Raw genomic sequence first — 25669 nt, 5'->3', positions numbered from 1 at the left:
ATATAATTAAAGCAACTTATTATGTTATTATGAAGGTTGATTAAGATATCTACCACTCAATCCTCAGTCATCATGTGATCCTAATTAACAAAGTTTTGTTTGGAAAACAATAATTGGAATAAAATAATTGTGATATGCACTTTTATATAGCATTTATGAGCTTTTTTTTTTTTACATTTTCACACTTTTAGACAAGTGGTCGAAACATTCAGACAAGTTGTCGAAATATAAAGACTGGTTGTCGAATATATACACTAGTTGTCGAAAATAAACAATTAGATAAATTTAACAACTACAAAGTGTTCATTATGTTCTAATACTATAAATTGATATAATTAAGGCAACTGATTATGATATTATTAAGGTTGATTAGGATATCTACCACTCAATCATCTTAGTAGTTTGACTAGGATATGTACCACTCAACCCTCAATCATCATGTGATCTTAATTAACAAAGTTTTGTTTGGAAAACATTAATTAGAATCCAATAATTATGACATTCACTTTTATATAGCATTTTTTTAGCTTTTTTTTTTTGGACATTTTCACACTTTTAGTAGGTAGTCGAAACATTAAGACAAGTTATCAAAATTACGAGACAGGGAGACGAAATTTCAGACTAACAGTCAAAATATCAAACTAGCAATCAAAATTATGAGACAAGGAGTCAAAATTACAAGACAAAGTCAAAATTTTAGACACTCTGTCGAAATTTAAGACTACTTGTCGAAATTAATAGACAACCTGTCGAAGTTATCAGACAACCTATCGAATTCTTAAACAATTAGTCTAAATATCAATTTGGAAATGGAAATTGATACAACCATTACTTGAAATTCTAGTCATATTAGTTTGAAACATAAATATCCAATACATCAAAATACATCCTATGGATCCCAATCCTTATTGTAGATTTCACATACCATTTTTTGTCGAAAGAAGACAATATTTTCATCGTGAACATAATTGATGTTTAGCCTGTAAATGTCGAACCCGATATGCTTGATAGCAAATATTGCGCAATCTCCACTGCATAAAGCAATTTATTATTAGATGGGTCCTCCAAAATTAATCAAAGCACATATATAGACAAGTTTAAGTACTTGGATTGGTCTTGAGGAATGTCAAATAGCCTTCAACATGTAAATGGCTCAGGAATTTTGTGAAGACGACCCATAAACTTGCAACATTGACGAAGCAAGTATGGTATCATACACCAAATGGCTCCAAGTGTTTGATCAATTTTCGTTCAACTGTGAGGTTTATATTACTATCAAACACTACAATCTCCAACTTAACCGCCAATAACACCCAATGCTTGCCTTCAATATTTAGTGGCATGTAAAATGTGTGAGCATTGTCCCATGTCTTTCCTCTAAGCGACTTATCACCATTAACATACTGAATAAAAACATCATCAAACACAAATTCCTTGTAATTGTTACCTAAATTGAACTTCTCCCAGTGTCCACAAAGCCACTGAGAAAAAATTCATGACAACATTCTGATCAAAGAGGTCATCATACTTATGTGATCTTTATCTCATGCACCATAAAGCCTCATCTATATGTTGCATTTCAATATAAAGGCTAGCATAAGAAATTCACGGTTAATATGAGTAAGAACAAGTAAAAATAAAAGACAATCATACTAACATTAGTAGATGGCCATGTTGTTGGGGTTAATAACTGCTCAAAGTATTTTCTTTGGTAGTTGTCAGTTCCACAGTTATTTAACATGTTGTACACATCAAAAATTTTAAACAGGGTTAGGCCTGTTAAAAAAAACAATAATGCAAGGAAAAATAATAAACTAAAGTATGATAAGAATAATGAAAGGAAGATACATTTTGTGTTGTTCTTATTGAACCATTTCATAAAATGTATCTTCCTTGTGCTCGTCAATCTTGTGAAACGGATCAAATTTTCATACATTACATTTTCTAAATTAACAAAAGGGTCAATCAAGTCATCAGATTTATCATTCAAAAACTCAAACTGCTTAAAGTATGGTTGGCACTTCTCAAACTTTGATGCATGAAGGATATTATGTAAGTCAATCTGGCAAACAATCATACAACAATCAAATTTACCTTATCTATATTTAAATTTAATTCACAAATCAGCATAAGAGTAATTTTTACTTATGGTGCCATTGGCAAGCATCAATGCATGAGTAATCTATTTATATTCGGGCTCTTTTGCTTCCCAATGTAAGCAACGAGGAGTCGATTTGCAAATAACTTGCCTAGTAAATGTATTGCTTCATAAATCCAAACCTACAAAACCAAAAATAAAAAGTGATAAATTAGATAAACTAAAGACAAAGACATTAATTTTTAAATTAAAATATATTAAACTACTAACATGAAAAATGTAAGGAAAACTATTTAGTGTGTACAATTCTTTGGTCTTTTTCCCACAACATTTTTTTTGGTATTGAAGAGACTTTTTCTTCAAATTTACATCCTTCAAATGATTTAATGTGAAATTATAACATTCTCTACCCCATGGGTATTTATTAAAGACATCTAAGTCCTCCACAATACACATGTTCTCCTCCCCTATAGCACGCCATGACTCCTGCGCAAGCACTACTCCTTCCAAGCAGTATAGCAAAGTAATCCTTAAATGATCCCAATTTTTTTTAATATATTGCTTCTTTTTTTCAACTCCTTTGTAAGATTTTTTTTCATTCATATTCACAAATATATTTTCCAAATCTTTTAGAGTAATTTTCCCTTTCACTTCACTAAAATAACTAAAATACTCTTTTTTCAGCTTGTTGCCATTTTTAAGATCACTAATGTTTGGGTCATTGTATTCTCTACAATTAAAGTCACTAATCAATGCAAATTCGTGCTGAAAACCTAACAGGCTAATCACTAATACTAAACCACATCTCATTCTCTTTCTTAGTTTGTACATGCCTTAGTAAAAAAAATGGATCATCTGTTTACTACTTTTAGCTAGATCAATTAGTTCCAAAAGATGACCAAAACATGAAGCTTTGAATGCTTCCAAATCTTCATGATAAAGTAAGGATCTTATACTCTTCAACACTTGTATCTTGTAAGATACAAACATACGAGTTGCAAAATGCTCATTCTCCATCAATATTGGTTTCAATGATGGTATGTCTGAAGATTTCAACTATAAAATTAAAAATTTATGATCAATATCCTATTCTTATATATTAAAAAATAATTGACATAGTCTCTCTTATAATCTTAACAATCCTCAAAATACAATCATCACACATAATCAAATAAAAATAACAATCAACCAATAATATGCCTAAATATCAATCATTCTATTCTATTTATTAAAATATACATATACATGCACACCAATCAAATGAGCTTTTTTAGTTGTTTCTTCTACTACTTGTGTTGGGGGAGATGGTGCTCTCATTGGAGACTTTTCAGTGGCTTATTCTATGACTTTTGTTAGTGGAGACGATGATTTTGTTGGAGACTTTTCTAGACCTTGGTCTACTTCATGAGATGGCATTGTGGATGAAGAACTTGAAAAATTCAGACACCATTTTACCTATAATATAAATTTACATTCATTTATATGTCAACAATCTCACCCAAATTCAGCCATATAATAAGCAATTTGCCCCTATAAATTATAACGGTGATGGGAAATCAAAAAATTTCATGCATTATGCCTATTCCAGTAACTATCCCAATTGATTTATTCAGAATTCACAATTCAATCCAGAAAACCAATCAAAATTGCAACACATTATGTACAAATAATTGATATCAAACCCAAATCATCACAGTTTTCTTATATCATTAAAATAATATATTCATAGCTATCATTCTATTTAATATAAACAAAGAGAATGAGATTATTGCAAGCTAACAAGTTTATGAAATGGGAAGAGATTTCATGTACCTCAGAGAGCAGTGGAGTCACTAGTTTCGGCCTAAAGCTCCACCATAAATTGCTATGCCATCCTGGGGTCGGGTCGCACGTCGTGGGTCTGAAGAGAGAAACTTCTACCAAAAGGAGGGATGGACGAAAACGTGGGTCTGTGGTCGTGGGTTTGTGGGTCGCATGTGCGGAGTGGGTGAAGGAGAAAAGGGGTCTTCATCTTGGTACTATCATTGATGTCGCGGGGACTGTAACACCCTACTTCCTTAGAGTCGTTACTAAGTGAGTTAAAAAAGTGCCATTAGCTCGCTAATCGAGGTTTTAGGTCAAAAGTGTGACTAAACTAAGACAAAATTTGTTTAAAGACATTAAACATAAAATATTTGGTTATTCATTAAAAACATAAAGAGTTATACATTTGGGATCCCAAAATACCGTTTAGAAAATACTTTACATCTCAAAATACATTTAAGGTCGACTTAGGCGACAAAACAACTGTTACAGTACATTTTCCAAAAAAAAACCCTGGTCGTGGCAGCCAGGTAGGCCAAACACGTACCCGTTGCTCCATGCTCTCCATACTCATGGTTGGTTGACCTTTCCTTTGCCCTTACCTGCACCATAGAGGCACTCGTAAGCTGAAGCCCAGCAAGAAAACTCAACACAAAACAAATAACACATGCATATCTATCAACAACATATAAGAAAGCAGCCAACAGGCTAAACACATAGTGGCCATGCCGTCTCAGGCGCTTTACCAAACCCTAGGTACGTGGTCTTCACCGAGAGGATGACTCCAGCATCCTAGGAGGGTCTCGCCTTAACGGTCTGCACTCTGCATGCTCAACACCGTTCCCGGCCCCTTGCCGTACTCAGCTTTGCACTCCGCGTGCTCAACGCCGTTTCCGGCCCCTTGCCGTACTTGACTTCCTGTCGTTCTCGACCTTCGCCATTCATTCACAAATATGCACTACATAGCATAGTATCAACAAATATTTAAACATATACTAAACATAAACAATAGGGCTACGCCCTGCAATTCAATCACATAGGGCCATGCCCTACAATACAAACAATAGGGCCACGCCCTGCTCTATGGGTACAATAGTTTTCTTACTTGTGTCCCAAGCTATCTGAGCACCGCAATCCCGAGCACAGTCCTCTAACACGAACCTCGTTGAAAACCTAGTCACAACATATTTATAATAGCCATCCATCAAGTTATAGTCCAATAAATAGCTTCAAGACATAAATCTAGCCTCCGAGACCTTGGATTCTACCAAACTGGGTAGTAGAAACCTTCCCGAGCCTTAACATTTGAGTTCCCGAGCTAAAAACCTTTAAACAGCCAAAATTCTGCATTTGGGCCGCGGTCCAGCTCCCCTTAAGGGTCGCGACGTGCCCTAAGTCAGAGGCAAAATGGCTCTCTACTGAGAGACACGGACCGTGGCGCATAAACCTTGCACCGCGGCGCCTGGGCAACATTCTGAGGTCCCCTGGCCTATAAACTCAAGCGGGCCACAACTCGAGCCCGAAACCCATAAATTACCTCCATTTTTTAGACTTCTAAATCCCCTACAAATCAACCCAAACCTATGCTAAAGCCAAAATTCAACCCCAAATCACTTATACCAAACTCAGAGCAGCACATAATCTTAAAGAAACTAAACAAAATCCTACTACAACTCAAATTCCATCATCTAAGGTTCCAACCCCCAAAACTCCAACAAAACAAAGGAAACGCAACAGAAAACCAGTTCTGATTCTTACCTTTGAGATAGTTTCAGTCTGAACTAATTCCTCAACTCTTCAAGCTTGCACTCCACCAATTCTTTAGCCCAACTCCTCAAGCTTTCTCCGAAATTCCCAAGCTCCCAAGAGAGAAAGTGTGAACTGAAAAAAGAGAGAGAGAGAGAGTTAAGAGAGACTATCTGATTTTGCTTCTTTCTTTCCCCTTCCAGAATGTGTTAGAGACTGAGGGTAACCCAGCTGCCTAAGTCCCAAAATGCCTAAAACACCCCTAGGCTTATCCTCAACCCTTTAATGCCACCAAGGGCAATTCCGTCATTTGCCAAATCTCGCTAATTCCTTGAGTGTTCCCATAAATCTCTGTTTAATGCCGACACATCCAGATCATTACTAAACTACTACCCGTTACTCGATAAATCCCGAACGCATATAACATTCCCAAAATACCCCTAGGCTCCTCTCGAGCTGGGTATTTAACTTCGTTGTGACTTTCTAGCTAAACTGCTCCCTAGGACCGTCTTGGATCGTGCATCACAAATATATCACCACTCACTCGTGGTATCAATCACAATATACACAAATATTGCATTTATGCCCTTAACGGGCTAAATATTACAACTATGCCTCAATAGCCAAATGGGACCCACATGTATATTTAATTCACCTAAACATGCATTTCTAATCACATAATCATCAAATTCATATATTAACGTAATTAAATCAATTATTTCCCTCCTGGCATTCTAATCAATGCTCTAAGCCTTATTAGCAAATTTGGGATGCTACAGGGATGAGGGGAGGCTTTGCTCGGCTAAGGGGTTGGCTTCCTATCGATTTAGGGCTTCTATGTTCTGTTTTGTTTTTTCTTTAATATTTGGAAAAGAAAAATAATTTCTGTCAATAAATAAAATAAATGGTATTTTAGTAAAACTATATCCCTTCAATAACAAAATATGCCATTTAACTAAAAACTATGTAAACTAGGCCAAAATGCAAATTTTACTATAAAAAAATGTCATTTTGCCAAAACACCCTAATAATAATAATAAGGGTCATTTGGCAAAATGACTTATTTTTTAAAGTGATTTTGCAATATAGCCTAGTTTTAATAATTTTTTGCAAAATGACATCTCATAATTTAAACAGATAGTCGAAAATTTAGACAGGTGGTTGAAAAATTCAAATAGCCGGTCGAAAATTTTAAACAACAAGTCAAAAAATTTAGACAACTGGTCGAATTTTAGACAAAGATCATTTTGTAAAAAAAATTTTAAAAAAAAAGTCATTTTCACCCATTTCTCTAATAATAATAATAAAAGTTATTTAAAATGCAATTATTTTGAAGTACAAGTGCAATTTGGGAATTGTGGGTTATAAAAGGATCCAAAACCCTTGTCTTTCATTTCTAGCGTCTCTCTTACCCTTTTGTAGGGTTTTGGCAGAACAATCTCTCTCAGTTCAGAGCTCAGCCATGGCGACAACCTCTTTATCACGCTCCCTTCCCAAAACCCTAACCCTAGCCTCGTTCATTTCTCGCTCCTTATCCACTTCACCCTCCATTTCCATAGTCCACTCTCGTTCCTCCCTTTCTCTCCTCCACCGGCTCCGCCCTCTCGCCGGAGCCTTCGTCACCCACGGAAACTTCTCTCTTGCCTCGAATCTTCGATGTTTCTCGTCCAATGCGACGTCGTCCTCTCTCAAGGATCCCAACCCTAACTGGTCTAATCGCCCCCCTAAGGAGACGATCCTTCTTGATGGCTGTGACTTTGAGCACTGGCTTGTCGTTATGGAACCACCTGAAGGTGATCCCACTAGAGATGATATCATCGATAGTTACATTAAAACCCTGGCCATGGTCGTCGGCAGGTAACTCTTTTTTCAGTTCCTTTATCTAATTAGTTTAATTTGTTTACTAATGTCATTTGCCGTGTTAAAGTTCTGTTATTGCTTAGTGGATTCTTCTGAACTCGAATGAAGTGTTCTGTTTTTTATTTAGAGTTCGAACTTTTGATTTGTTGTGAGTAGTGGTTTTTCTTTGTTGAGTTATTTTGATTCATTTTGAGTACTTTTAAATATAGGTCTTTTCCAAATGATGTTCTGTTTGTTTTGGTGAGTTATTTTTTTGGGTTCTGGAGGGTTGAAATGTAAAGATTACTAAACTAGAAGGATGTTATTGGGAGAGTGCTTTGCTTTGTGTCGGTTTGCATTCATGTTTGAGTAATTATTAAGGATAATTTTTTAAGTTTTGTAATGAAACGTGAAGAGATTTTTGTTCATGTATGTATATTATATATGTGTATGTATGTCCTTTTATTTGGACATATGTTTATTATTAGAATTGGGATTGGTACCTTTTTGGTTGATCACATATGTTTGATCTTTGATTTTATATAATGTTGATACTTACTTGACAGGAGATAATTTTCTCTGCATTATGTGTACAATTCAACCTTATGTAGTTGATTTTTCATTTTTGGTTGAAGGCTTGTTTGTGGCTACAGGCTACAGCTACTCTTTTTAAACTCTTGTTGTTTCTGTTATAGGATAGCCAGATTACCTTGAACAAACAATGATCATGGCTTCTTAAATTAATAATTTTTTCCTTTATGTACAGTGAGGAAGAAGCAAGAATGAAAATATACTCAGTTTCTACTAGGTGCTATTTTGCTTTTGGGGCTCTTGTGTCTGAAGAACTTTCTTACAAACTTAAAGGTACATTTTTTATTAATCCCTTAAATTTGAATCGTATTAGTGCTGTCTGTACTCTGTTTGTATTTCTCATGATTGTTTGTGTTCAAATTTCTTCAGAATTGCCTAAAGTGCGCTGGGTCCTGCCTGATTCATACTTGGATGTGAAGAACAAAGATTATGGAGGTAAGAATATAATGGACAATTTGTGGTGTTTTGAAACTAATTTAGTTGCATATATATTGATATGAAGGCTCCATTCTAAAGCATCATAAAAGACACAAGAATAAAATTCTTACAAAAACTACTCCATTACCAAGTTACAACCATGAATACCAATCACGAAGAAGCACTGAGAAAGAATACGCCCAAGTTCTTATTGTTGAGAATTCATATATAGCCACCCAATGCTTAACCTTTTCCCAAATAAATCCCACATCCTCTTTTACATCATTGAATATAAATTGGGTTGCAGAGAAATTTGTCAGTAGTGAATATACTTTTGTTACTTTTAACTTGTTTGGTATTTGGAAGGTGTGCATCTGTCTTCTGAAGTTTGCATGAATCTGTTTGCATTTGACTTAAGAAGTTCATAATTTTTTTTCCAACTGGTACTGTAAAGCTTTTAGAGTAATTTTTTATGGGCTCGTGCAAGAATATAAAAGCTTAATAGGAATTTTCAAGATTATTATCTTGATCCAAGCTTAACTTGTGCTCTTACATTTCTTGTGTACTTAGAAAAACATATATATATATATATATATATATAGGTAATTTCTTTCCTTAGGTGGAATACTACCTCTTGCCTGTGGTAATCCTAGAAGCAGTTCAAACAGGTTTAGACTTTTAAGAAAATAATTCATAGTGAATGAGCAATGGCATTATACATAATACTTATTAGTGTCCAGGGTTCATTTGCCAACTCCAAATTTTTTTGTTTGGCAGGGGAACCTTTTATTAATGGTGAAGCAGTTCCATACGACCCCAAGTACCATGAGGAATGGATAAGGAACAATGCTAGAGCAAATGAGAGGAATAGGCGTAATGACAGACCTCGTAATTTTGATAGATCGAGGAACTTTGAGAGGAGGCGTGAAAATGTGCAAAACCGAGATTTTCAAAGGGGACCTCCTCCCATGCCCAACCAGCAGAATGCTGGGCCAAACCCCCATGGAATGCCCCCTAGCGGCAACATGGGTCCGCCACCACCTCCCAACATGGGTCCACCACCACCACACATGGGCCCACCACTGCCCAACATGGGTTCACCACCCAACAGAGGTCCACCACCGCCCCACATGGGCCCGCCACCTCCCAACATGGGTGGTTATCCTCCCAACAACATGGGCCAGGGCTATCCCCCTAATCCCCCCAACAAAATGGGAGGATACCCCCCCAACAACATGAACCCGCCCAATAACTACGGAGGAATGCCACCACCAAGCAACAACTGGGGTGGCATGCCGCCAAACAACTACGGAGGACCTCCACCCAGCCATAACACTGGTCCACCAAACATGGGAGGAGGGCCGCCAAATATGGGAGGAATGCAGCAGGGAAACAATGGATGGTCTGGTAATGTACCTAATGCAGACAATCAGAATAGCTACACACCCAGCAGAGACATGGGAAATGTGCCTGGTAGGAACTATTCGTCTTAATTAAGCAAATGCCTGGGCAATTTTAGCTGTAGATAAGCAAAAATGGCATCCTGTGTTGTTTTAGGCTCTGTTACAATATTAAGATAGAAGAGATTGTTTTGGTCCCTATCTTGCTGAGCACATTATGTTGAGATACTGCTGGTTGTACCCTCTAGTGAATCAAGGTGTTCTACATATACCTTCATGAGTTTTTCTATGGTCTCAAAACTCTGTTTAAAAATCTTGTGTCATATCTAATTTATTTATCTACTTTGTTATCCAATTGAATTATATGGCTATGATGTGGTTTTGGGTCAAAGATAATTAAGAATGGTTGGATTAGTGTTACTGAGGGGTTTTTGGCAGTGTTGGATTAGTGTTACTAGAGGGGTTTTTGGCAGCGTTTGCTTTTGTTACTATGTTGAATAAAAAATAGTTGATGTAAAACTTACATTAAAGGCTTGTTTTTATGGTGTCTTGGTAAATTGGACTTATGTTAGTATGAAAAAAATATGCTTGTCTTGTTTGATATTACTCCCCCTTTTATGGACTATTTTTGTTGTTATTATCATTTAACTTTGGTCTAGTTTGTGAAATTTTTTACTTCTAAGATGCAAGATAAATAAAAGTGAATAATTACAATATAAAGAACTTTTTAATGATTTTTTTTAAAGTGTTCAGATAATTAATAAAAAAAAATCTGTGCACGTGAATTGTAAAATTTATTTTAATTTGAAAAGTAGCTTATCAATTTTTTTTGGGGTGAAGCTTTTTAAAAAATTCAATTAAAAAATGATTTTTATTTTTATTTTTTTACCCAAACAATTCTAAAAAGTATTTGTTTAATCTTAAAAGGTTGAAACAACTTTAAAAAAAAAGACTAAGCTAAAAGCTTCCTCTTATTCTTGTTCTCCATATTTTGTACTTCATTGGAGTTTAGTACTTTGGATTCGAATTTTTTTTTTTATCAAGTATCTTATCTCTCAAATGACAAAATCGTTTTTCATTTACCTCCACATTGATTTTATTTCTACACTAATACTTTGTATTTTTTTATTTTTATCACATGACTTAAATAATAAAATTATTTCATTTAAATTGCTTGACGATGATTTTTTTTTATAACATGTTTTCATTATCTTATAATTAAACTATAAAACATAGATGTATTTCACGCAGTCTTTTGTAATAATTAAAATTTTTTTTTTTTTTTTAAAGATGGTATAGTTGAGATTCATTTTTATAAACTAGTACAATATGCTTCTTACATGGATATGTGAGGATGTTTTGACCATAATTTTTTAATGATGATATTCATTGTATAGCAAATCTTCTGTAAGTTTTCAAAAAATTATAAATAATAAGGGTTATTTTGGCTGATTACCCATTTGGTTTATTTATTTTTAAAAATTTACTTTTAGACCTCATATTTTGTCAAAATGATAAAAATAGGAATAGAAATATCAATTATTTGAACACTATTTATTGACCGATTACCCATTTTGACAATTTATTTTTAAAAATTACCTTTGGACCATGTATTTATTTAAAAAGTGAAAAATTCTTTATAAAAAGCAAATTATATAAATTTATATAATTTATGTTTTCTGTAAGATTCACACCATTTTGAACCTTGTATTTCAGCTAATTACCCATTAGGACCCTTTATTTTTAAAAATTAACTTGCGGACCTCGTGTTTTGTCAAAATGTTAAAAATATGAATAAATAGATAGATTATTTGAATCACATGTATTTTTGCTGACTACCCATTTAGACCATTTATTATTAAAAACTAACTTTAGGATTACGTGTTTTAACAAAAGTTAAAAATAAAAATAGATATATTATAAGTATTATTATTATATATAGATATTTTTAATTGACATATATTATAATTATTATTAAAATAAAAAGGAGAAAAGTTTTTTCTTGATTAATTAATAGCCATAAATTAGAAAGGTAGAATAAAAAATGAGAAAAAATGACCTTTATTATTACAATTTATACATGTTGTAAACATATATTTTTAATAAAACTATTTACGTTTAAATAAAAAGCATAAATACTATGAATAAACTATTTTTTCATGACAGTGTTTTCTCCATAATTTGGTTTTGGAGGTTATGAATTGTCCATCAATTTATTAAGTTTGTTATGAAGTTGTTTCATTTTATTTCATTCAAAAGATTTTTTTAAATGAAAATTATTAAACTTTTTCAAGATATCAATAAATTATATCCCTCTTCAAAAATAAATTATTATAATATAACGGTTGTATTGTACCAAATCACAAAGCCAACAAATCAAAAAAATTCCTGCAATATTTAAAATTTGTTGGTTGGTTCTTTAAAAAACAACATTAGATCTCCATTATTATTTTTTTTAAAATGGAACAATTTGGTAGAATATTTATTTTAGCAATAATTATTTTCTTCTTCATTTTTTTCTTAAATGCTGAACGGTTTTATATAGCCTTTGGTTTCGTATTTTCCTCATGAATAAAATCTAAGACATGGTATAAAAAGATACCATAACATACAAATGAGAGGCACTTGATCTAATGGTGGCACAATGCTTTTGGAGATTTGAGAAAGTATATGATTACAAACAATATCATGTTAACAATCTCAATATCACCCACACCACATAAAACATCCGATAACATCTAAAACATGATAGAAAAATAAGATAAAGATGTTAAAATATAAAGATTAATAATTTAAAATAAAAACTTTAAGGATTAACAAATATTAATAATTGAATAAAAACTCGAGAGGATTGTGTTATCATTAACATGTAAATCAATCAAATTTGGAGATATGAATTGGAATTCATTGAAAATTGAAATTGAAAGAGCTTAGAGAGAATAAGAGAAAAAAAAATTAGAGTAGAGAAAAATATGAGATTAATAGAGAATGTTTAGAATATATATAGATTCACAGAGAGATATTTATATATATTTAAATAATATAATATCTTATAAATATCTCATTTAAATTTAAAAAACTACATTTATTATTATTATAACATATATGGTCATTTATTTGTGTAACTACATTTTTTTTTAAATAATTAATTAATATGGTAAATAGGAAATAGGAGAAAACGTACCAAAAAAACGTGTGAAGAGTTTTTAATTTTAGATATTTAGATAGTTTAGATATTATAGTTTTTTCTTTTTTAATTATCAACTAATAATTTTATAGATATTTGGATAGTGTGGATATTATATATTTTTTCTTTTTTAATTATTAACTAATAATCATAAATTTAAAAAATAAGAATTAAAAAACGTGAAAAATTTAGAAAATAGAAAGAGTAGTTTGTTTTTTTTTTTTTCAAATAATTAATATGGTAAATAGGAAATAGGAAAAAACGTACCTAAAAAACGTGTGAAGAGTTTTTAATTAACTACTAATATTTCAATTGTATGATTTTTTTATATCAATTTTAAAAATAATTATATATATTAGTACTCGTGATTTACCTATAAATAATTACATAAAACATTTAATAGATGATTCTAATCAGTTTGATAATAATAATTTAATAATTATAACAATTTAGCAATTAGTTAAATTTAAATTAATGTGTAACTAAATTAATTTTTTTTAAAAAGTAAACGTGTTAATGTGGATTGTGTAATGTTTCTTTTATTTTTTTTTAAAAGAGAAAATGTTAGGTGTACTGAAATAAAGACTCATGTTATTATATTATATATAACATAAAATATTTATATATAATATTATTAATTTAAATAAATAATTTGTAAATATATTATTTAAATTTAAACTAATATGTAACTAAAATTCATAAAATGAATAAAAAAAATTAAATTAAAGGATAAAATAGAAAGAGTGCTTTGAAGAGATTTTAGAGTGTCACATCATCTCCCTGAAACTCTTTTATATATATATATATAGATTTGGACCCTTTATTTTTAAAAATTAACTTGCGGACCTCGTGTTTTGTTAAAAGGTTAAGAATATGAATAAATAGATAGATTATTTGAACCACGTGTATTTTTGTCGATTGCCCGTTTATACCCTTTTATTATTAAAAATTAACTTTAGGATTACGTGTTTTATCAAAAGTTAAAAATAAAATAGATAGATTATTAGTATTATTATATATGGATATTTTTAATTGACATATATTATAATTATTATTAAAATAAAAAAGAGAAAATAGATAAAGTTTTTTCCTTGATTAATTAATAGCCATAAATTTGAAAGGTAGAATAAAAAAATGAGAAAAAATGACGTTTATTATTACAATTTATACATGTTGTAAACATATATTTTTAATAAAACTATTTATGTTTAAATAAAAAGCATAAATACTATGAATAAACTATTTTTTATGACAGTGTGTTTCTCTATAATTTGGTCTTGGTGGTTATGAATTGTCCATCAATTTATTAAGTTTGTTATGAAGTTGTTGACGCCGTTTTTCGTCAACTTAAATTGTAGAACAATTAAACAATGAAGCGAATGAATGATGAAGAGAAACAAGAGAATTTTTACGTGGTTCAGTAGTTAATTATGCCTAGTCCACGAGTCTATGTTATTAAGACTTGGAGTTTTCTGGAAATTCTTCAAAGATGAATTACCCAGAGCTTTCTCTCAAGAAATCAGAAATCGGTCATCTACAAGTGGTGATTCCTTCTCTATTTATAGAGAAGGTTGCAGAATTCGTTCCCACATATTTCGGGAAGATATTCTGTATATCAATTGAAATAATGATATTAAATGCATTATCTCCTATATACACGGAAACGTCCCATGAACATCGGGAACGAATAACAAATTAAATGACATCCCTTGAATATTGGGATTACACAACAATAAATATGTTCATACATAATGGGCTCTCCCAGGTGATTCATCAGGTCTTCGAGATCAACAATCGGCATTGAGTCTGTTACGACTTATGGGTCAATCACGAACTTGTCACCCAACTTCACGCTACGCTCGGGATAGGTAGGTACTGTCGAGGCTGTCACACCCGAGCTTGCACTTCCCAAGCTCGAACTACCTCGCCTGAGGACAATCGCTAAAAGATATATTCGAGTGTCATGCCATTGCCCATCGCGAGCTCAGAGTATATTCGAGGTTACACATCCTCGAGGTCGTTGTTGTACTTCAAAGGTTTTACGGCTGGACCATATGACGTTTTCATATATTTCGAGCTCACACCTAACGAACCCAGTTTTCGGGGTCATAACCTCTTATCTCGAAATCTGGGTGTAACATTTTTCCCCCTCAAAAGTATCAGTTCGAATCCTATGAGAAGGAAACTTTTGAACTGCCCTTCTTGGAAACTATACCATCAATTGCACTCGAGTGTGGACACGCGTCAGCCACGGGTTGCTCAATCAGAGTACTTGAGTACTTTTTCAACACACCACGTCCTTTCACGTTTCAGCTTTTTGCCGCCATTGCTACATTCGCACCTGACCATTGGATCAAATACCAAATCTAGCCAAAGACCCAGATTAGCTCGACCCTTGACCTCCTCTTGGGACACATATATATATATATAACTGTGTCATCCCATTCCTCTTCATTTTTACGCTTTAAGTTTTAGAGAGAGAAAAAACCAGAGCCGAAAAATCTTTTTTCCTCTTTGCATGTTCTCTAAACCAAGAAGACAAAACAACCTTGGCCTTTTCGATTCCGTGAGATCATTCTTGCAACCGCTCCTCCAGTCGTCCCTTTCATTGTATCCGCAAGCCTTTGTGTGTAGGTCTCTGTTCTTGATCCTCCTATTTATATTTCTTCATGCATTTTTATGTTTTTGTTACACCTTGGGCACTAGTTTATCACTAAGATACTTTAGCCAATATCATGTAGTTCGTAAGCTTATTTGACGTTATGGATTTTTAAACCCAGATTTTGCATAAAAGATGCAAATATGACTCTTGTGTTGTGTGTTTTTTTTTTAAAATTTCGGATGACATATCGTGTACACCAAGAAACTGGGTACAAGATTAGGGTTTTCAAATTGCATGTTTCCCCAAAATATCACTTTTTGAGTAACTGCCAACTTTTTTTTCCTGAAAATCCGGGATCTTCGAAAATAAATCCACCTTCCTTCCTTTCCGTGGAATACACGCTCCGAGTCTGGCCTCGTTCTTTGGATCGAGCTTGCTCCATAGCCTCGATCATTCGAGCTTAGGCCGTCTTGATTTTTATTCTTAATTTCTTGTTCGTCTGGCCCTCACCCTTTTGCTCTCTTGCTAGATGCCGCAGAACTCAGAAAAGCAGTGGGGGTCAAAGCTCGCAATTCCTTACTCACCGAAAACTCCGAGCCCGGAGTCACCTTTTACCCAGAATCAATGTTTGATTCGGGAGCATTAACTAAGGTGTGAGCAAGAAGATACACGATCTCACTTTCGACGTCAAATCGACGAGGTTGAGGAGAGGAAAAGGAAAAGACTTAGGGTCGCCATCTACCCAGATCTAGACCCTGAGCCTAGACCAATCCCCATCGATACCACCCTTAAAGTGACAATCGCCTTCAAGCCAGGCGATCTCCAATTTTCACTGATGGGAGAACCATCGAATCCCCCTTCTACTTCACAGCCAACCTCCATTCCCACCTCGAAGGGAGAATTTTTCAAGGCCAAGCATTACTAGAGCTCGATTTCTTTACTGGGGCAAATCTCTGGCATCTTGGTCCTCCACAATATTGGACTATCAGGATCGTTGAGGTGTCGAGCTCCAACCTCCCATGAGCGAAGCTGTCGCGCCCCGGGAGATGGTAATCCCGACAACAAGTTAAAATATGCGGCTTGGAGCCAGGAGCACATGAAGGCAAGGGCCTTATTGCCCTTAAAGTCCTTTTTCAAGGACTTCTTGGATTTTTTTGGGCTTGCTCCTTTCCAGCTCAACACCAACTCCTACAGGGTTTTGTCAGCCCTGAGATCGCTTTACCACGAGCTAAAGTGGGAAGGACCTTCACCAAAGGAGATTCTGTATCTCTTTTGCTTGAAAAGCAATCCCTCCCGAGCTCGGGGAGGGGACGACTTCTACTATCTTTCGAGCAATCCCAAGGAGAAGAAAATATTTGAGGATCTACCCAACCATCCCCCCAATTTCAAGATAGCTTTCTTTTGGACAGATGGCCTGGCTCCTTCCAGATACTATTCGTTCAGACGAATCCGTAAGTATAAAAAATTTCTTCTTTTTGTGCTCGAATTTTTTGCTTAGGCTTGAACCACTCATGATATGTTCATTTCTCTAGCCAATTATCATCGACCTACTCCCACCGATAAGATGAAGGAGCACAAGGAGGCCTTGCTCCAATTCCCTTATGGTAGGCATTCCTTTTCCTATCTTCTTCATGAAGATAGGCTTCGAGCTTGTGGTCTCCTGGAAAAGGATCAATCCATAAATGACTGGTCCAACAAGAAATATGCCAAGTGGGAGTTTGTGCCTCTCCCAACCGGTAGCCTTCCTCCGAGGCGCAACTCTAAGCCACAATCCCCAGCTCGACATTACAGGAGTCTGCAATCAGGGAACGAGGCCAATGACGAGGCTTCGAGCTCGAGCGATAGAGGTATGGTCATCCTTAGCTCGGACTTATGGTCTCCCTCGCTACTTAAGCATAAACCCAACAGATTAGTCTTGTGCGAAGATGATAGGGATCACTTTTATGTATGGTCCTGGGTAGATGAAAGGGTTCATAGGTTTGATAGTTGGCTAGGGAAATATGATACTATGTATAGTCTGAACGAGGTATGGGACGGAATAACCGTTCAATACGGGACAAATGATTATAGGGACCTTTCAAGGTTGACTTCCACATATAGGGAAGGGACTCCCCCTGCATCTTCTGAAGATGGGGGAATTACGTGGTCACTGAGCACGAGCTCGGGGGAGAGTTCTAGTTAGGTTTCTCTTTACTTGTCCTTTATTCCTTGCCTATCTGCATTGTGCTAACTTTTTTTGTCTTGGAATTTCTTATAATGTGGTGCAATTGTGCAGGTGCTATGGACTCTGATCTCGACACCGTGCTTGCCAGTGGCGAGGGGGCTCAGAGGAGTAAGCGCTGGAGAGGCTCGCGAAAGTCAGATCGGCCTGCCAAGGTCCTTAAGAGGACTGAGAAGACCCCTCCTCCTCCAGCTCCCACTGTTACGAGCTTGGCCGTGAATCCTATTTCCCAGGTCGAAGCTTTCGCCACCGATGCCCCCCCTGTACCTCCTACTATCATGGTCTACCCAGTGCTTGACCCTCCTCCAAAGAAACCAGCGTCCAAAGGGCGCCTGTTGTCGATTTCTACTCATGTTGATGAGTGTGTCATCAACAATGCTGCCGGGACTCATGGAGCTACACTTGGCCTGGACATCCTGTCTCGGGTAGGCCAGAGCATCAGTAGCTTCGAGGCTCCCCAGTGGCAGTTTTTGAACAATGCTCGGGACTGCAACACCCTTTATGACAAGAGTGTCGAGCTCATTGCTGCGGTAACTTCTCTCACTTTACCACTTGTTGTAATTATGCTTAGCATGTGTTCTAACTGGATTTGTTTGTATTTTAGTCTTTTGCTGCTGTTGCTCAACTTAATTATAAGTTGTACAACGAGGTTCACTCGAGCATGTCCTATGCCCAAGAGTCGAAGAATCTTCAACTTAAGCTCACTGACGAGTATAAGGCCGCAAAGGCAAAGATGGAGGCTGAAACCGAGCAGATGAAGGCCAGGATAGTCGAGCTCGAGAAGTTCAATGTCAAGCTTGAGGAGGAGAAAAAGGCCACCTTCGAGATAATGGAGGGCGAAAAGGCTCGTCTTCTCGCGGTCGACCTGGCCATGTACAGGATCTGGGCCAGTAATGCCGATCTTGATACCAGCTTCCTAGGCTCTTTTGAGGAAGAGCTCGTGGCCAAATGGCAGGCTTGGCTCGATGCAGAGGAGGCTACTCGGGAGGAGGCAGCGAGGGCCAAGGAAGATGCTGAGAAGGCTAAGGAGGATGCTCATTCCTCCTAAATCTCGACCCGGGGCTACGTCCCTTTGAACCTCTTGTAATAGTTTTTTATCTTCTGTTTTTTATGCCCCTGGGGCCAAGACAATTTATAGCTCGTGAAAGAGCTATTTTATTACAATATCTATTACCGTATTTGACTTTACTTTAATATTTTTGCTTTACATTTCTTAAGTCGAAATATTTCAAGTAATTTATATTAAAGTGTCCTTATGTCTGTTTATTCATACAAACATGTGGTGGATTTTAAGCTCGAGCTTCAATGCATTCATGCACAGTTTACTCGACGTATCCGTGTCCGATCCCGGTACTTGTCAAGGTCGAAACTTACTTTTACCATGCACTCGAAAGTACTTATATGGCGTGTAATATAGGTGGTTTAGTTATATCCCGCTTTTCTAGTTACTTTTCCTCATCCTCGGGTAGCTCCCCAAAGTTATGAGGTCGAAACTATCTTTTTGCAAGATACTCCAGCCTCAATCTCGACTTCACTTGAAGTAGGTTTATTTATATTCCAACTTTCTGTCGATTAATTTTAGTTGGTTTGTTCCAAACCTATTTAGGTCATGCTTTTGGTTTGTAATCCACTCACAAATATTTTTGATCTAGTTATGTCTAGATCTCGCATTTGGTTTTATCAAAATTATTTTGCCTCGCGCATTTGGTTATATCCAAACCCTTTTATTCTTAATAACTTGGTTATGTCCAAACTATCTTAGCTCACGTATTTGGTTATATCCAAACGCTTTTATTCTTTAAGAATTTGGTTATGTCCAAACTATCTTAGCTCTCGTATTTAGTTATATCCAAACGCTTTTATTCTTTTCGTATATGCTATTTTATTTTTTCAAGCTGACGGTATATATACCACTAATGCCCCCTTAATATCCTATGAATGTGACCATAGGTTATTAACTTAAGAGAGTTTGCAAAAAATACAGCATATTGAAACGAAAATGAACTTTATTAGGAATTGAACAATTTTTTAACATGAGCATAGTAAAGATATACAAGCACGGTTACAGGTGACATCGTTCCTACACTATTGATAGTAAGGTCGTAGATGTTCGTCATTCCATGCTCGTGGTACCAAATCCCCGTTCAATCTTGCTAATTTGTAGATGTCAGGTCTGATAACAGATTCGATTTGATAAGGTCCTTCCTAATTAGGCCCGAGCACGCCAGCAGCCGAGTCCTGTGTAGCCAAGAACACACGCCTTAGCACCAAATCCCCTAAACTGAATTTTATGTCTCGAACCTTTTTATTGAAATACTGAGTAGTTCGCTGTTGGTATGCAACATTCTTTAGTTGAGCCTCGTCCCGTCTTTCTTCAATCAGGTCCAGACTTACTTCGAGCTGGAATTGGTTCGAGGCTTGATCATAAGCGTGGGTACGAATGGTAGGTATTTCGACCTCGATTGGCAGCATAGCCTCGCATCCATATGCCAGAGAAAAAGGGGTATGTCCTGTTGAAGTACGAGCTATGGTTTGATATGGCCACAAGACTTGGGGCAACTCTTCGGGCCATTTCCCCTTAGCTTCTTCCAATTTTTTCTTCATAGAACTCTTCAGGATTTTATTCACAGCCTCGACTTGACCATTCACTTAGGGATGGGCCACAAAGGAGAAGTTTTTTATTATCCCATTTTTCTCACAAAAGTTGGTAAACAAGTCGCTATCGAATTGAGTACCGTTATCAGACACTATCTTCCTTGGCATCCCATATCGGCGGATGATGTTTTTCACCATGAAGTCCAAGACTTTCTTCGAGGTAATTGTTGCCAGAGGTTCGGCCTCGGTCTACTTCGTAAAGTAATCTACCACGACTACTGCGTACTTAACTCCGCGTTTGTCAGTTGGCAACGAGCCTATGAGGTCAATTCTCCAGATCGCAAATGGCCATGGGGAGGTCATCATAGTTAGCTTGGAAGGTGGAGCTCAAGGGATTGTGGCAAACCATTGACACTTATCGCACCTCTTGCGTAATCAAATGAGTCTGCTTTGATGGTGGGCCAGAAGTACCCTTGGCGTATAATTTTCTTAGACAGGCTATGCCCCCCAGTGTGGTCCCCACATAATCCTTCATGAATCTTCTTAGCCTTGGGTGGAGTCACACACTGGAGTAATGGCATAGAGTATCCTCTTCGATATAGCCTTCCTTCCACAATAGTGTACCTGGGAATCTGATACATCAGTTTCCGAGCCTTGGTCCGTTCTGCTGGGAGAATGTCGGTCTCAAGGTACTCAACTATCGGGGTCATCCAGGTTGGCTCGGAGTTAATCATGCAGACATCCTCTTGTTTAGGCTCGCTTATACTGGGTGTCAATAGATGTTTGATTGGCACAACATTCAACTCGTCGACCTCGGTGGATGTGGTGAGCCTGGCTAGGGCATCTGCATTTGAATTGTGCTCTCGGAGAACCTGTTCTATCATGTAAAATTCGAAATGTTCGAGTGCTGCTTTTGCTTTTTCTAGATATGCAGCCATTCTTGTCCCACGAGCCTGATATTCCCCTAAGATTTGGTTGACCACCAACTGAGAGTCACTGTAGCATTGTATCACGTTAGCCTTGAGTTCCTTGGCTATTCGAAGTCCTGTCAGTAAAGCTTTGTATTCAGCCTCGTTATTTGACGCTTCGAAGTCAAATATCAAAGCAGAGTGAAATCAACTCCCAGTTGGGGTGATCAGTATTATTCCTGCCCCCGATCCATTTTCGTTGGAAGACCCATCAACATAAAGTCTCCACAGCTCGCGGGCTGGGGTTATAACTTCGTCGTCAGTCACTCCAGTGCATTCCACTATGAAGTCTGCCAGGGCCTGTCCTCTTATGGTTGTCCTCGGATGATAAGTGATCTCGAATTGCCCGAGCTCAACAACCCATTTTAGTAATCGGCCCGAGGCTTCTGGCTTGGATAAGACTTGTCGTAGTGGTTGGTTGGTCAGCACATGGATGGGGTGTGCTTGGAAGTAAGGTCGGAGCTTTCGAGATGAGTGGATTAGGCTGAGAGCCAACTTCTCCATTAAAGGGTATCTCGATTCTGCCCCCAGTAACCTTTTGCTGACATAGTATACTGACTTTTGCACCTTCTGTTCTTCTCGGATGAGAACGACGCTAATGGCGTGCTCGGTTGTAGCGAGATATAGGTACAAAATTTCTCCCGTGACAGGTTTCGACAAGATAGGAGGTTCTGCGAGGTGCTTTTTGAGCTCCTAAAATTCCAGCTCGCATTCCTCTGTCCATTCAAATTTTTTTCCCCCTCTCAAAAGGTTTAAAAATGGAAGACAGCGGTCCGTAGATTTCGAGATAAACCTACTTAATGTCGCCATCTGTCCAGTCAAACTCTGGACATCCTTATGCTTTCGAGGTGAGGGCATGTCAATTAATGCTTGGATCTTGTCAGGATTAGCCTCTACTCCCCGGGCATTCACAATGAAACCTAGGAACTTCCCCGATGATACTCCAAAAGAGCATTTCTGGGGGTTGAGCTTCATGTTGTACTTCCGTAACACGGCAAAGCACTCTTCGAGGTCGTCCACATGGTTATTGTCATGTTTATATTTAACTAACATATCATTAACATAAACTTCCATGTTATTACCTATCTGTTCGGAGAACATCATGTTTATGAGTCGTTGGTATGTGGCTCCAGCATTCTTGAGCCCGAACGGCATAACATTGTAGCAATATAGTCCTTTATCTGTCACAAACTCGTATGCTCTTGGTCCAGGGCATGCATGGAAATCTGGTTATATCCAGAATAAGTGTCCATGAACGACATAAGTCCATGCCCAGCTATGGCATCTACGAGCTGGTCGATCCGAGGTAGGGGAAGCAGTCCTTAGGACATGCTTTATTGAGGTCTGAGTAATCAATACAGGTTCGCCATGTTCCGTTAGGTTTCAGAACTAGCACCGGGTTAGCGACCCAATTTGGGTAGAAGGCATCTCGTATGAATCGATTTGCCTTTAACCTATCGACTTCTTCCTTCAGGGCCTTCTTCCTGTCGTCATCCAGGAGTCTTCGTTTTTGCTGCTTCGGGGGGAAGCTTGTCAATATTAAGAGCGTGGCTTATCACATTCGGGCTTATCCTTTCCATGTCCGAATGTGACCACGCAAAAATATCCTGGTACTTTTTCAAAAAAACAAATTAATTGCTATTTCGTTTCTTCCATAAGGTTTTTCCCTACCTTCACTGTTTTCGGGGGGTCTACTTCTTCGAGCTCTTCTAACGACTCGAGATCAAATTTTTCCTCTATTCTTGGATCAATTTCTTCGTCTATCTCGAAGACTGTCCCATTCTTATTCTGAATTATGACAAGTGCTTGTGCACTTGCCTGTTTCTTTCCTCTAACGGAAATGCTATAGCATTCCCTTCCTGCAAGCTGGTCTCCTTTTAGTGTCCCGATGCCACTAGAAGTCGGGAACTTGATGGCCAAATGCCTTACAAATGAAACTGCCCCCAGCCCTACTAGGGTGGGTCTTCCGAGCAGTACGTTGTAGGCCAATGGCAGATCCACTACTACGAATTCCATCATCTTGGTTGTCGAGACCAGGGAGTCTCCCAAGGTTATGGGGAGTTCGATGGATCCCATACAGGCAATCCCTTCTCCTGAAAAGTCGTACATCGTCGTTGCACATGCCTTTAGGTCACGAAGCGTGAGTCCCATCTTTTCTAAGGTGGCCTTGTAGAGGATATTTACTGAGCTCCCGTTATCAACCAGGACTCGGTGTACCCTCTTATTCGTGAGCTGAAGGGTGATGACCAGCGGTTCGTTGTGAGGGAATTGTACATGAGACGCATCATCCCCAGTAAAAGTTATGGGTTGAGATTCAACTCTTTGCTGTTTTGGCGCTCTGGGTTCAGGTTCGTAAGGAGTCCCGTCACCAATTTTCAACTCATTCACATATCGTTTCTGGGCGTTCCTGCCCAATCCTGCAATATGTGGTCCCCCCGAGATGGTTATGACATCTTCTCCATCAATCGGAGGGGGTCATTCATCCTCCCTTGCTCGGGAGTTGCTGTTCTCGGCAGGTGGTGCTGTTGCTGCCCTTTGGCTAGTAGAAGCCTGATTGGGGTTTTGATTCCTAACATATTGCCTGAAATATCCTCTCTGATCAGGCCTTCGATCTCATATTTTAATTGCCTGCATTCATCGGTTGTATGTCCGGTATCTCTATGGAATCTGCAGTACTTGTTGGAGTCTCTTTTCACTTTCTGGTTTCTCATGGGGTCCGGACGTCTGAAAGGGACCTGGTTTTCATTAGCCAGGTAGATATTCTCCCGAGACTCATTGAGCTCGGTATACACCTTGTATACGGAGAAATATCTTTCCCCTTTCTTCTTCTTTCCCCCTTCTGCATCGGGATTATTCCCTTCATTCTTCTTCCTTTTAGAAGGGTTGTCCCCAGGGGGTTTTGAGGTCGTAGGATCCGCCAAGGTCGAGGCATAGTTTGCATTTGTTGTTGTAGTTATGGGCTGAGAGGTCATATTCAATGCTGACCTCGCCTCTTCTACATTAACAAACCTCTGAGCTTGTCGATTGAACTCGGTTAAGGACCTTTCGGGCTTCCTCTGCATGTCCTCCCAGAGAGGACTTCCAGGCATTGCTCCAGCTCGGACAACCATTAAATGGCCACTGTCGTCTACGTCACGAGCTCGTGCGACTTCCAAATTAAACCTTGTGAGGTAACTTTTCAATGTTTCATTCGGCTGTTGTCGGACATTGGTCAAGGCAGACACCTCGGGCCTAATTCCGACCATGGCTTTGAATTGCTTCTTCAAATCTCTAGACAATTGATCCCAAGAAGCAATCGAATGTCTCTTATACTTCTCAAACCAGCTTTTTGCTGGCCCTGTGAGTGAGGCTGGAAACAACATGGATCTGAGCTCGTAACCCACATTACTTGCTCGCATAATTATGTTGAACGTACTCAAATGACTGTATGGATCGGAATTCCCATCAAATGGTGGGACATGAGGAATTCTGAATCCCTGAGGAAATGGGGTGCTGGAAATATGACGGGCAAAGGGCTCGAGATCTTCGTCGAACTCTTCATCCCGATCCTGACCTCATTCATTTTGTAAGAGCCTGAATGCTCTTTCCAGTTGTTCAATCCTTTCTTGGAATGGATCCACAGGGGGTCTGACTTAAAACAGTGGGAACTGGTTATCGTTGATCACAACCCCAGTTTTGCACCTCGGCACAGGGTTCTTGCATCCATTGAGATGATCCCTCAGATCTGGATTCGAGGGATTATCGTTCCCCCAATTATGGTTCATGTGTTCTTGTAAATCGGGGTGATCCCTTCGATTCCCAGTATTTCTGTGTCCTTGGTTATACATACTGACCGATCTAGTGTCTCTCGAGCCTTCACTGACATGGCTCGTTGCGCGGTTGTTTCGAGATGGGTTCCTTGCCAGTTGCCTCGTCTCAATAGTGTGAGACCGAGACATTTGGCTTCTCGTGGGTTGGGTACCTCTATGCTCCTTAGCAGTCTCCCCATTTTCACGTCTTTACCCAGCTCGCCTTTCCCTATCACCCTGAGTCGGTTGTGTGTTTCTCCGAGTTGGTGAGGGATACCTTATTGGTGATGGTGGGTACCGTATGGGTGATGGTGGCTACCATCCATTACGGGGCCTAGAAGGCCCCGAGTTTGCTCGAACTGGTTCAGGAACGCTCTGCGCGTTACCAGGATTTTGGGTCCGAGCCTCCATGGG

At 37.7% G+C, this 25669-nt stretch overlaps 2 protein-coding genes across 2 annotated transcripts; both read left to right on the top strand.

The window, feature by feature from the left end:
• The first annotated feature begins 7043 nt into the window (after positions 1 to 7043).
• Positions 7044 to 10314, top strand: LOC133802619 (multiple organellar RNA editing factor 8, chloroplastic/mitochondrial-like). The gene is made up of 4 exons (XM_062240966.1): positions 7044 to 7504; positions 8253 to 8350; positions 8447 to 8512; positions 9272 to 10314. The coding sequence occupies exons 1-4, from the start codon at positions 7110 to 7112 to the stop codon at positions 9985 to 9987; spliced, it is 1275 nt and encodes a 424-aa protein (XP_062096950.1). The 5' UTR covers positions 7044 to 7109; the 3' UTR covers positions 9988 to 10314.
• A 7666-nt stretch (positions 10315 to 17980) lies between these two features.
• Positions 17981 to 19140, top strand: LOC133801954 (uncharacterized). The gene is made up of 2 exons (XM_062240190.1): positions 17981 to 18434; positions 18509 to 19140. Exons 1-2 carry the CDS (start codon positions 18183 to 18185, stop codon positions 18950 to 18952), a joined length of 696 nt encoding a protein of 231 aa, XP_062096174.1. The 5' UTR covers positions 17981 to 18182; the 3' UTR covers positions 18953 to 19140.
• Positions 19141 to 25669: the final 6529 nt, after the last annotated feature.

This window comes from Humulus lupulus, chromosome 9 (genome assembly GCF_963169125.1).
Source record: "Humulus lupulus chromosome 9, drHumLupu1.1, whole genome shotgun sequence".
Taxonomy (NCBI): domain Eukaryota; kingdom Viridiplantae; phylum Streptophyta; class Magnoliopsida; order Rosales; family Cannabaceae; genus Humulus; species Humulus lupulus.
This window is presented reverse-complemented; position numbering and strand designations above follow the sequence as displayed.

What these genes read in the sequence shown, in the direction of transcription:
- LOC133801954 (XM_062240190.1), top strand. Translation starts at nt 18,183, where the DNA reads ATGGTCTACCCAGTGCTTGACCCTCCTCCAAAGAAACCAGCGTCCAAA. An exon ending in GTGTCGAGCTCATTGCTGCG is followed by an intron (nt 18,435 to 18,508) that starts GTAACTTCTCTC and finishes TTTGTATTTTAG; the next exon opens with TCTTTTGCTGCTGTTGCTCA.
- LOC133802619 (XM_062240966.1), top strand. Translation starts at nt 7,110, where the DNA reads ATGGCGACAACCTCTTTATCACGCTCCCTTCCCAAAACCCTAACCCTA. An exon ending in CTGGCCATGGTCGTCGGCAG is followed by an intron (nt 7,505 to 8,252) that starts GTAACTCTTTTT and finishes CTTTATGTACAG; the next exon opens with TGAGGAAGAAGCAAGAATGA. An exon ending in GAAGAACAAAGATTATGGAG is followed by an intron (nt 8,513 to 9,271) that starts GTAAGAATATAA and finishes TTTGTTTGGCAG; the next exon opens with GGGAACCTTTTATTAATGGT.